The sequence below is a fragment of the Equus quagga genome, chromosome 1, assembly GCF_021613505.1.
Source record: "Equus quagga isolate Etosha38 chromosome 1, UCLA_HA_Equagga_1.0, whole genome shotgun sequence".
NCBI classification, from domain to species: Eukaryota; Metazoa; Chordata; class Mammalia; order Perissodactyla; family Equidae; genus Equus; species Equus quagga.
In genome coordinates this window covers 50,209,060-50,222,259 of record NC_060267.1, presented here as the reverse complement: position 1 = coordinate 50,222,259, position 13,200 = coordinate 50,209,060, and the positions used below count along the sequence as shown (strand labels likewise).

At 39.6% G+C, this 13,200-nt stretch overlaps 1 protein-coding gene across 1 annotated transcript; it reads right to left on the bottom strand.

The window, feature by feature from the left end:
- Positions 1 to 542: 542 nt before the first annotated feature.
- On the bottom strand, positions 543 to 11,990 carry NECAP1 (NECAP endocytosis associated 1). Its single transcript, XM_046641950.1, has 8 exons — positions 11,843 to 11,990; positions 6,864 to 6,964; positions 6,601 to 6,705; positions 5,805 to 5,886; positions 4,862 to 4,970; positions 4,574 to 4,757; positions 2,921 to 3,023; positions 543 to 2,275 (listed from the first exon to the last, which is right to left on the bottom strand). The coding sequence occupies exons 1-8, from the start codon at positions 11,935 to 11,937 to the stop codon at positions 2,227 to 2,229; spliced, it is 828 nt and encodes a 275-aa protein (XP_046497906.1). The 5' UTR covers positions 11,938 to 11,990; the 3' UTR covers positions 543 to 2,226.
- Positions 11,991 to 13,200: the final 1,210 nt, after the last annotated feature.

Sequence of the window (13,200 nt, the reverse complement as noted above, 5' to 3'; positions counted from 1 at the left end):
ACCTTAGTAATGATAAGAAAGGCCACGGCTGGGGAAGCCATCTAGGACCCGCCCTCGGAGAGCCAACAGGGGAGGCACAGCAGAATCTCTGGAGAGAGCATATGCATTACTTTAAAAAAAAAAAAAAAGAGCAAGCACCCATATCTTTCTGATTTATCTCCTGTAAGAATCACTGAAGAACTCCAAGATCTTTCTGGCTTCCAAAGTCTCTGACTCTGACTTTAGTTCTCTCTTTTATACTGATTCCCTTCATTTATGCTGATTATAGTTCTGGGGTGTGAGAGGTAGCCTACATTATGAAGAGAATTTGAAGCAAATGAAATTAACTATATCAGCAAATAAGTAATGAATATAAATGATCTCTATAGGGTGAGCTCTGTGGGTTTAGAACCATGAGCACAGAGGTCTAGCTTCAACTTAAAAGCTCTATTTCTTGAGAAAGAGTAATAGATACAAAATATCCTTTTATTACCTACTGGCCCATTTTATATTAGGTCAATCAAATTAAAAAAGTAATGAAATAGGCAAATTAAAAGAGACACTACCTTTTTCCATATTTTTAATTACCATTATTGCACCAATACAGCATACGCTTTATATACATATATCTTAAACTTCATTTTCAATTTTTCAGCAATTCAAATACATAATATATTATCATCTTGAGAATACAAAGAACACAACATGGAGGAAGATTGAGAAAACAGGTTCTCAGTAGTCAGTCACTAGTGATTCTATAGACTTTCCTTTTAGTGTTTTCTATTGGAATTTTAAAACGTCCTGCCAAGGCTCTGTAAGAATAGAGCTGCCTGCAACAGAGGGCAATGAAAAATAATGGACCCAAAGCTAAAGAGTCGAGAAGAAAATCCGGGAGAAAGAACGTATTTTGAAACTAAATGTAAGGATTCCCTTTAGCCAGATTGTACACTCCCAAATAGGTGCTAAGGGAAGAAATGATATCCTCCCATTTCATCCTCAAAGTTGCCCGTTTAACAAACAAAACAGATAGTGCCCATTCATCTAAGAAAGGGACCTCTCTTCACAGTATTGTAAAAGGAATGGTGGGGCAAAAGGAAAGAAATGTGATGGGAGATCAACTTGCTTTTGACATACCCTGGGAAATGGGTACCAAAGCCATCACTTGGGCAAAACCTATCACAGTTAAAGCTGTGACTCCCCAGCTTCCTTCAAAAATGACAACACATGTACTAGCAGCTTTCTACTGAAGAGCTAGATGGATTGAAAAATATGTTTACGGAAAGGGGCCAGATACCCAGGCAGCAAGGCAACGTGGGTACTGAACAAGAGTTAAGTGCTTTCACAACCTCTCTGCTCTACAAATTAGGTTAAAAACCCTAAACCCTTCAACTTTAGGTCAAATAATGGGGCAAATACCAAGTAAAGCCGTGCTTCAAACACAGCATCTAGATGAAGCTGCACGAAAATAAATGCTTCTCTAGAATATAACTTGGAAAACACAGCCCCTTGAACCTCCTTCATCCAAGAGATCCACTGATCAAAGACTTGCACTATTCAACAAACAAAAGAATAGTGGAGGCGCCACCAACACAACCCTCTTATCATAGGAAGAGACACGTAAACACATGAGAGGGTGATGGAGGTGCACCCAGCAGTGGATGTTCACTGAATAGGATAAGCCTGAAGGAAGAGATGTAGCAGAGACCCAGGAAAACAGGTCGTTCTTCATACCTATCCCTATCAAAATTCTGAATTTGTAAACACTGAAGTCACTCTTGTCCACTCTTAGAGTCTTGGGTTAATGGAAAAAGAAATTTCAAGGTTTTTATCTCCCCCTGAAATTGCTAAATAGGGCTTCACAAAGAGGAACACAAGGGTCATGAGATGATTTTGAAATACGTCTAAGAATTTAAAAGCTGGAAAAAAATTTTAGAGGTCATTTCCTTATCAAAGAGACCCTGGCCTTTTGAGGCCTGCACAGTCAGCCACAAGTATGATAAGACCCACCATTCCTCTGCCTAGACAGTGAACAGGAGATAAGAGATACTTTCTTGGCTGCACAGCACATAACAACATAGGGGAGTGACATAAACCAGCTTGAATGCAATGGAGAAGCCATGAAAAAGACTGTCCAGTAATTGTGGTTCTGGGGAGGGAAGGGAAGGAATGTGTGGTTCCCTCACAGATTGGTGCCCTCAAGGTCATTTTTATTCTTCAAGTCTGTCCTTAATGTCCTGTCAATGCTATTCAGAACTGGACCCAGTTGGATGGCTGTGGTGCCTGGTTTGGAACAGAGCTGCAAGACAAGAGAATAGAGAGAAAGTCAACGGCATATTAGGATAGCTACTCCATTTTTAATAGTTTCCAAGAAATCACTGCCCAGAATTTCTGAAACTACACATCACAGCAATTCTACTTAGCAAAGCCTGAAAGAGCTCACTCAAACTCCATCCTACAGCTTTCTTATCCCACCATCACCAGAACTCCTATACTTCCTTACCTAGAATTCCTGCCAAAGACTCTATGTGACCTGCAAATGCCCTGTCTTCCCAGATCAAAGATTTCATTTGACTGTACATACCATCCATACAGGCAGACCTTGGAGATATTGCAGCTTCAGTTCCAGACCACCGCAATAAACCAAATATCACAATAAAGCAAGTCACGGGAATTTTTTCATTTCCCAAATAAAATATAAAAGTTTACACTATACTGTAGTCTATTAAGTATGCAATAGCATTATGTCTAAAAAAACAATGTAAATATCTTAATTTAAAAATACTTTACTGTTAAAAAATGCTAACCATCATCTGAACCTTCAGCAAGTCATAATCTTTTTGATGGTGGGGGTCTTGTAAAAAATGTAATATCTGCAATGCGCAATAAAATGAGGTGTGCCTGTACCCTGATTGAGAGTATGCTGGTTTCACTATGCTCATACCTAGATGCAGTGCTAAAGTCTCCCCACAAGTCACTGCTTGCAGAAACTGGAGCCGTTGCTGGTGTCGTGACAAGAGCAGGAGAATCCAAATCTAAAAGGATATCTGAATATAAGGTATGAAAAGAAAAAAGAAAAGGGGAAACATAATAAAAAACTTAGAAATGAAAACTTATGTTCACAACAAAAATCTATACACAAATGTTCACAGCAGCTTTATTTGTAATAGCCAAAAACTGGAAACAACCTCGAAGTCTTTCCATGGATGATGGTTAAACACACTGTGATCCATACTATGGACTACTACTCAACAATAAATAGAAACAAACTATTGATATAAACAACAATTTAAATGAATCTCAAGGGAGTTATGCTGAGTTAAAAAAGCCAATCCCAAAAGGTTTATACTATACGCTATTTATACAATATTCCTAAAATGACAAAATAATAGAGATGGAGAACAAATTAGTGATTGCCAAGGGTTAGGGACCCAGAAGGATGGACAATTGGGCAGAAGGGAAAGAGGCTAGGAGGGAGGGAGCTGTGATTATAAAACAGTAGCACGAAAGATCCCTGTAGTGATGGAACTGTATCCTGACCATGGTGGCAGATCTAGGAAGCTACACGTGATAGAAGTGCATTGAACTAAATACACATATACACAGAAATGAGAATAAGTAAACCGGTAAGACTGGTAGATGATATCAATGTCCAATTCCTGGTTGTGATATTTGACTATAGTTTTGAAAATGTTACCATTGAGGGAAACTGGATAAAGGGAACACAGAATTTCTTTGCATTATTTTTTACAACTGCTTGTGAATCTACAATTATCTCAAAATAAAAAATAAATCTAAATACTATCTCCAGTGTCTTCTGGCAACACTTACCAAAAGAAGTAGGCTTTAATCACTTTTACCTCAAAAATTCCAGAAAGTTTACTCTTAGCAATCAATTATACGAATTATCTATATCATCCAATACATTAAGTTAAAACTCCCAGATTGTAATATTTAGTTCTCTGATCTTAAGAAAATTTCTTTCCAAGTTCTAATGTTCTCATTCTTTAAATGGAAATAACTATTATTTATTCTTTTTCCCACCATAGTAAGGAAGAACAAAAATATATGGACAAATGAGATGTTGTCTCATTTTCTCCCAATTGCCCTTGTGAAGAAATCGAAAGGATTACGAAATAACATTTACTGAACGGCTACTATTTTCCAAGTACTGTCCTCTGGGGCATGGCACAATCTAACCTTCACAACCCTGCGGTAGTTTTACATCTCCATTTGCAGATAAGTAGACTGAGACTCAAAGAACTTAAGCAGCGTTACTAAGCACATTCACATGTAATGTAGCAGAGCCATGACTGAAATCTTGGTCCATCTCACTCTCAGGAATACTTGCACCTAACCAAGATACAATGAAGGAAACAGTCTTTCTTAATATCCACCCATTTTCTGCCAAAGAACCTACCAGATACCAAGACTCTTGGTTCACTAGAAAAGCTCTGATCCTTGCTAGAGGCTGCCAGAATCACCTTGTCAGTACCAAGTGCCATTTAATAGCAAAAACATCAACAGTCTCCTTGGCAAATAAGTGTTAAAATCTAAAATATGATTTCTCAAAGTTAAAAGTACTAGAGAGATTTACCTGCATCACTACCTCCATGGTTAGATTTTGGAATGGGTGGTGGAGTGACATGATTGCTGATGGCAACTGAGGAGGACGGTGGGGGAATAGTGACTTTGCCTCCAGGTGGAGGTGGGAGTAAGCTTAGGCCCCCAGCCCCTGCAGTCTTGGGCTTAGAAGCACCTCCCTTCTTGGTTGTAATGTTCTACAAAGAAAAAAGAGAGGGAGAGGGAGAGAAAAAGAGAAGTCATGGCATATGGAAATACAGTGGGGGTGGAGGACCGGGTGGGGGAAGAAAACCATACTCACCCCAATACTCAACGTGATAGTCTGTCCCTCCTTGAAGCCCAGATCCAACTTAGGACGAGTATCCATTTCCTGACATTCTTTGGAAATCTCAGATTCCTGCTTTACCCACCTTCAGTAAAAGAGTAACTTATCTTAATTTGAGATTCCTTGAAAGCACAGTCTGACACACATATTTGAGTATAGCTAATTTATGTGAAACAGAACTCCACAAAGCAGAGTGGGGGAACGTGAAGAGTGAGAAAAGAAAGGAAGAAAAGTCAAGAAAAAGGGCAAGTGGGGTTCAATACCACTGAGGAACCACACAAAATGCATATTAAAGTTGTCCCTCCAAAGGAGGGCATTTAGCCACCAACTTCCATCCCCCATGCTTGAGGGCTGCCCCGAGGCCGTGTTAATTCTTCAGTCCTTTAAGGCTGCACCCCTGTGCTGAGTGGTCTTCCAAAATTTTACAGTCCTGAGGCAAAAAAGTAGAAGTATGTCTGTCCTTGAGGTAGGAAGTTGACAGTGTGCATGGTGCTGTCCACCAAAGCTGCATCAGAATCAGGTGGGCTGAAGAAAAGTTGCAGTAAGCACAAAACATGTCAGCTACGTGAAGTAATAAAATTGGCATATAACTCCCCACACACTTCACATACCATCCTGCTGTGATTGGATGCCTCTCTCAGCCACCTAAAAGTAAGGGCAAATTCCCCAGAGGCGTAAACAAGAGCATCATCTCAAACCACTGCACAAGGGATCTAAAACATATGCCGGGCTATAAGGAAAGGATAGAATAGATAGAAAGACAACGTAAGGAAACAGAGTGACTGGGAAGACTTCTATTCACAATGAACTAGTTTACCAAATAAAGAAAGCAGGAGGTAAAAGAGAGAGTGTCCACTCAATTGAGAAGTAGCATTCTCAAAACCATTTAACCTGGTAACCAAGAACAAGCTTCACTCACTTGAAGTGATCTTGCAAGGAGACGTTAAAATCAAAGGCATCACCCCGATCTGTGAAGCCAATGCCAATGAAAGCACTACGCCCTGTGAAAAAGATAGGAAGGAATACTCAGAATAAGAAGTGTCCCTTAGGAAAAATCCTACCCAATGAAAATCTAACAGTTACCCTAACTAGATAAAATCTGTGAATGTGAACCATTTTCTCAAAGACTAGGGGTCCGCAAACTACATACAGCTGGCCCAAACATGGGCCAAATACTGCCATAGCTTGTGTTTGTAAATAAAATTTTACTAGAACACAGCCACGCCAATTTGTTTACATATTATCTATGGCTGCATTCACACTACAATAGCAGAACTGAGTAGATGCAATAGAAACCACCTGACCCGCAAACCTAAAATATTTACTATCTGTGTCTTTACAGAAAAAGTTTGCTGACCTCTGGTATAGACTATGGAGGAAAAATAGAGAAGGATTACCCAGACATAGATGATTTAAGACAGCCCCACCATAAAACCACCATAAAGAATGAATAGGCAATATGTGTTCATTCTTTTGTTACATATGCATTTTGATTTATTTATGTCTACCCATTAATTACCATGTCTTGAACTCGTGTCAGTATCTATTACAAATAACATTTAATCCTTCTCCTTTAGCAACTATATTAACTTTGGTGAAAGGGGAGGAAAAATTTAGTAAACTAAAGTAAGATACATGCAATTGGGTCACACTTTCATTGAAGTACATTACCTATTTTCCTAATCTCATCCCATTCAAAATTCCAGATGTCTTACCAGTACCATCCTGGATCCGGATTACAAAGTAGCGGCTGGAATCTGTCACTGTCTCCACAGCAATACCAGGATATTGTTCTACTGGTGCCTGAGCAAAGAGCTCCCCTGACAGGAAAAAAAAGACTTTGAGCAAAGGAAGCAAAAACCTAAAACTCCAATTAACAAGTATTTCCATTCCAGTCACTTTAAGTACTTGAAGGTGTTTTTAAAAGCACACTGAACCAATATCCTGAATATGTTAGAAGGTCACCAGCAAAGATTACCTGAAACTTTATCCTCGAGTTTGATATAAGCAATCTTCCCTTTAGAAGTGATTCGGAGACGACCAGTCCAATCAGGCTGATCTAACTTCCAGTCAGATGCCCTAGGATAGGAAAATGGGAAGCCTCAGGCCTAGGGTCCACATCTTTAATATACTAAGAAGCTACACAGAATCATTTGCCATATTTCTATTTCCCTGTCCTGGATTGCTTATTCTTTCTACCTATTAAACAACCAACAAGGATAACTCATGCTCCCTTCAATATAGACGCCTCATGTTATATACAGTCCAAAGCAAATAGAAGACCATGTTACTACCTGAGGATTTTGGATTCCAATAAACATCAATAAAAACATGTATAAGTACAAATAAAAGCAATTAAAAAAAAACTGTCATAATGATATTATTTCCATACTGTAGATAATATTTTATATAATAGTGTTTTACTGATCAGATAACAATAAAGTCTACTAAATGAAATATACTGGGTAATAGAAGCCTTCCCAAATCCCTAAACATATTACTATCTTTCATTGAATTCAACCAATATTATAGAGTGTGTATGAAGTCACAGGCACTATTCTAGGTGCTTGGTATACAATAGCCAACAATCAAGATTCCTGCCTTCATGAGGCTTACCTTCTAAACAGTAGACAAAAAAAAAACATAATAAATAAGTAAAATAATTCCTATCTCAGAAGGTGATTAAGTGCTAAAGTAAAAAGAAAATGCAGAGACAGAAAAGGGAGACTGGGAAGGTAGCGGGACAGTGAACAGGTTGCAGCATTCAAGAGAGTAGTCACTTTATTAAGGTGAAATAAGAGCAAAAATGTCAAGGAAGCAAGAGTTACCTATGCAGAGATCTGGGGGAAAAGCGTTCCAAATCAAGGACCATGCAGCGCAAAGGGGCTAAGGTAGGCAAATGCCTGGCATGTTGGCCCTCAAGCAGGGAAGCCACTGTGATTAGGATAAAGTAAGAGAGGAGGTGGGAGAGAGAACAGAAGGCTGGATCACATAGGACCTCGTAGGCCATGCTAAGAACTTTGGCTTTTACTTTGAGTGAGAAAGAAGGCATTACAGGTTTTCAGCAGAGATGTGACATGGTCTCCTTTTTATTTTAAAAAAGGATTACTTTGTCTGCTGTGTGTAGAAGAGAGGTAGGGATATGAGTGCTGAAGCAGAGGGATTAGTTAGGAGACTACAGCAGTAATCTAGGAGAGTCATGATGACAACTAGGAAGAGAGTAGCAGAAGTGTCTCGATTCTGGATACACTCAAATTTAAAGCAGCAGGATTTTCTAATGGACTGGATGTGAGGTAGACAAAAAAGAGAGAAGACAAGGATGACTACAACGTTTTTAGTCTGAGCAAAGGAGTCGCCAATAATTGAGATGAGGAAAGCTATAAGGAGAGAATGTCTGGGAAGAAAGGTCAGGAGTTCAGTTTTGGATATGCTGAGTTTGCGAAGTCTAGCAGACTTTCAAGAGAAGATAAAGAGTACGTAGCTGAATATAGGAGTCTAGAGTTCAGGAAAGAAATGTGGGCTAGAAATACAAAAGTGCATGGAAGCATTATAAAACACTGAATGTTTATAATCTGTGTTATAAATGAATTTGAATGACATCTAAGACATTATTCAAATATGACCAATTTTACAAAACATCACATTTGTGATCTTGTTTTGCCAGGAGTGTGGAAAAGGGAATGCAAAGTAAAAGTCATTAATAGCTCATCCTTTAGGAACCTGAAGACTAATATTCGCAGGTTAGAAAGGAAACAATCAGGTTTATCTGAACAAGAATGAATTTAACAAGGGGGTAAGCAAAAGGTGGAAAGGAAGAGAGTGAAAATTAAAATCAGCATAGATTTTGAAGAGGATTTGTTAAGATAAATCCTTGTCATGCCTTCTCTCTTGCTGCCCTGCCCTGAGGGACTCAAGTACCTGAATCTGATCCAGATTAGAGCACTCTAGAGGTCCTCTGCCCATTAAATTTTTTTAAATGACTCACTACTTATTCTACCATACTATCAAGAGGTAGACACTGTGTAAATGGTTATTGAAAATATTAAGAATGAACCTACAATGTGTGTTTCTTTGGACAGCTTCCTTGTCGTCTTATCGTGTGTGTCTAGTGACCAATATTTAACAAATTCTCAGTAAGTGAATGGATATTCATGGCAGCAGTTTTGCTCAGCCCTCAGCCTTAGTTCCTCTCCCACTCTTAACACCCAGCCTAAATAACTCCTGGTTTTGCTGATCTTCTGACAATACTCTAAACTGGCCTCATATTTTCATTTGCCTTAGCAATAAATCCTTACAGCAGCCATATGCAATAGGCATGAAAAGCCTGTCATCTCTCTCTCTCTCTCTAAATGAAGGAAATGACAATAACATGATAAATATTAATGCCTAACTTCAAAGTCCAGCATTCTTTTTATCACATAAAAACACACTATACAGTTTAATATTAATTTAGCTGGGGAGGAATGTAGTGATGAATAAAAAAACAGTTTTATAAGTTGGGAAACCATTTTCCAATCATTTTTAATTTTCTCATCAACCTAAATTTTCCTTCCATAAGTCTGGTCAGTGAAAGTCTGGGAAGCAAGAGCTTACACTAGGTGAATCAAAGTCATTTATTCCCTCTGATCTTACTAGCCATTCAATGAAAGGATTTCGCCTGCTTCCTAAAAAGCCCAGTTTCTCCTTTAATGTCAGCCTAAAGAATAAATTGTGCTCATAAGGTAAAATGGGTTCTGCTAAACAACAAGAAAGATTACGCAGACAGAAAGAAAAGTAGTATTTATCAAGTATCTATTACATGCCAGGCATTATGCCCATTCTCGTGAAAAATTAAGTGAGAGGATCTTGCAAACTAAGTAGTATTATATCCATTTTTATAGATGAGGAAACTAAAGTCCAAAAGAGTTAAGTGACTTGCCAAAGGTAATCCACCAAAGGTAATCCAGCAAATAAATGAGATCACGATTCAAACTTTGCTCTGTTCTCTTCACTCATACTAAGAGAAGAGCGGTTGATGATAAAAATGCCTCTTGGAGGATAAGAAATGTCAATAATAAGCATGGAAAACATAGAAGGATAATGAGAAAAAAGAATAAAAGAGGAAAATTAAGAAATTGCTTTGATGGCTCAGTGCAGTTAACTGACATAAGGATAAAGGCTGTGGATAAACTAGGAAGTGAAGGCAGAGAATGCAGATGGGTAAGAGAAGGAAGGTCTTTTAAAAAGCCTGAAGTCGAAGAAAAAGAAGAGAACCCCACTTCAATGTATATCAAATCCTTTAGGAAGTCTTAACACTTAAAGTTGAAAGTCATGAGCTATTTTACCTTATTCAACAGTTCAATCAATGCTAATTTATGTGATTAAATGTAATCTACTTATTTCTTCTTTCAGTTAACATTTACAGAGTGCCCACTATGTGCCAGACACTGTGCTAGACTCTGGGAACATAAAGTTAAAGAAGACCTCAAGCTGTTCATAGTCTAGACTGGAGAAACAGGAGACCAAGCAATCAACTACGACACAGAAGGAAGACCACTGTGAGAGACACAAGCATAGGTGCTATGGAAGCACACAGAGAGCATACCCAAGCCAGACTGGAAGGGTCAAGGAGGCCTTCCCAAAAACAGTGATGTCTCAGATGAGCCACACATATTAGTACCTGTGACTACCATCAAAAAGCGTGTAGATTCCCATTCACAGTCAATTTGGGGTCTGATTGAAAGCTTGAAATTAGGACTACTTCTTTGACAAAAGGCACAACCCACAGGGTCTAGTGCACAGGTCAGCAAGCACAAAGATATCGATTCAAGATGAATGAACCTCTGGTAAGGAGGCAAAACAACAGGCATAGGGAGAGGATAACCTTTCAGCCAAGGTAGTAAATGCCAAGAGGAAAATCAGGATGGTGATGTGGCTCAGAGAGAGGAATAAGAACAGTATCATATATTTATAAACTGCTTTACTGCTTCCTAAATCCTTTCACATTTATTATATGATTTCATTGAATCCTCCAAAAACTTCTGTGGGGTACATAAAGAGAGCAGGTTTTATTATCATTAACTTCTTTTTTCCTATTTTACAGATGAGAACACTGAGGCTTGCAGAGCTTAAGAGATTTGTCCCAAATCATACAGTTCTTAAGTTGCCAGGGCTCATACTCATATTATTTAACATGTAACCCAGTCAGTTACACATTAAGTCTTTCGACTACATGATTTCAAGACTTCCTACAGCATCTTCAGACTCTCACAGTCATTACATTACAAGGTGGTTTGTTAGCCCTACAGAGAAAATGCTGCATTAACTCTGGAAGGAAAAGCTATAGGAGAGGTTAAGAGAGGAGAGGGAGGGAAGGAAGATAGAAAATACTAGATAATCACCAAGAAAATATTGACAAGAATCAGACTGGACAACCATTGGAAAACTTATGATCATAACCTTTGCCCACTGGCAAAAGAGCTGAAAGGAAAACCAAAGGGTGGATGATGATATTTGGTGGCAAGACTGACAACAGCACAAAAGATAAATTAGCTCATGCAGAATGACCAACAACACAAGGATTACCCACAAACGTGCATGGGGTATTAGCAATGGGGGGGTGGGGGGTGAGAGTGATAAGCTGAAGGACGCAGGGAACAGCAAACGAAAGGTGACTGGCGATGGAGCGGGCACGACAGGATGTGGATGACAGGGAGCAGATGGACAACCCAGAGGGGTCCGGGGGAGGACGGGGGGGAGGATGCTGGATGGTAATTTTTTAAAGCAGCGGAAACAAGGATGATGGCAGCTCATAGTGGAGGAAGAGCAGGAGAGGAGGGTTATAACAACCCAGGTAGGGAGGCTAGCAAGGTGACAACCCAGAGGTGGCAGTGGCAGGGACGGGAGGCGTGCTACCTGAGGAAGAAAGTGTCATCCCCAACCAAGTACGCGTACGCTGCAGTGCCTCGGACTTAGTACCTGTAACCGCGGTTGGAGGCTCGGGGCGGAATCCGGTAGACGCTGACGTCGGGCTTCACACACAGGACAGACTCGTACTCCAACTCAGCCGCCATCTTGGCTCTGCTCTCCGCGCCACCGGGGGCGGGGCGTAGGAAGCGGGCCGGACAGGGGAGCGGGGAGTTGCGATACGCTCAACTTCCGCTGACGCTACTTCCGCGCGAGTTGGCTTGGTTCCTGAGATTAACCTCGGCCGGCGCGGGTTCGGGGAGCCATGTTGAAACCTGGAAACATGAAGCTGCGCGCCTCGCCATCTTGGGTAATGGCAAAAATGCCCTCCCCGCGCGTGCTTCACGTTATGGAAACCTTCATCCCCGGGAGATAAAGAAGAGCAGTGCTGTCTCGCTCCCGGCAGGTGCCTGCAGTTCTCTCGGAGGACAAGAGCCATCTGGCGAATATTTTTCTTTTAGCAGTCACTTTTTCATCATAGTTGCCAAACGGAAAAGGAGCATCTGCCCGTCGGTGCTCCCAAATTGGGTACCTACAGGAAATGGATGATCCAGTAGTAAACATGGTGAATTTTAACCCTCCAGAGCCTAAATTTTAATAATACCCAGCCTGAGTTAATTGCCTAATAGCACCCTTTTATCTGGGACCTTTCAGAACGGCATCTGTTGAAGTGGGCTGTCGCACTTTCCATGTTTATTCTAGTTATCATTTTGGAAAATTTGACCCTGTTAAACTCTTAAGTGGGATCATCTCAATTCCTGACAAATTCGGGAAAGATAATGAACTATTTAATGGCTGCTATTTATTCCCAGTTCTATTATTATGATAAATCCTACTGAATTGTCTCCGTAAATATATTCCTTGTACACTCAAATGTAAACTTGTCACATTTAAACTCTCACTTAAAAACTATTTAGTTAGCACGGTTAGCAAAGGCAAAACCGATGTACGAACTCGTCTGACTACGACAGCAATGGTCTTCATAATTTCCTTATATTGACTGGTTGAAAACCTGTCTCTCATTTGTCTACTGTATGTAGAAAAGTGGTATCTTAAAATTCAAAAAGAATTATAATATCCATCCCTGGCAAGGATCAGCTACTCTCATACACTGTTGGCAGAAATGTAAATTAGCATTTTGGAACGGAAATTAGTAGAACTGATCAAAATATTGTACATAACCTTCAATGTAGCAAATATGCTAATAGGTATTTTAGAGAAATTCTTACATGCACAAAAAAGTATGTACAAAAATGTTTATCACAGCATTGTTTATACTAGTGAAAAAATGGAAACAACATGAATGTCTACCAATAGAAAATGATTAATGATCCATTACTATAGGATGCTTTGATATATAGATAGATATG

Coding starts and splice junctions, on each gene's coding strand:
- NECAP1 (XM_046641950.1), bottom strand. CDS start 11,937: ATGGCGGCTGAGTTGGAGTACGAGTCTGTCCTGTGTGTGAAGCCCGAC. Junction 5,887..6,600: donor CCGGATCCAGGATGGTACTG/GTAAGACATCTG, acceptor TCTTTTTCACAG/GGCGTAGTGCTTTCATTGGC. Junction 4,971..5,804: donor TCCTTGCAAGATCACTTCAA/GTGAGTGAAGCT, acceptor CTTTTACTGAAG/GTGGGTAAAGCAGGAATCTG.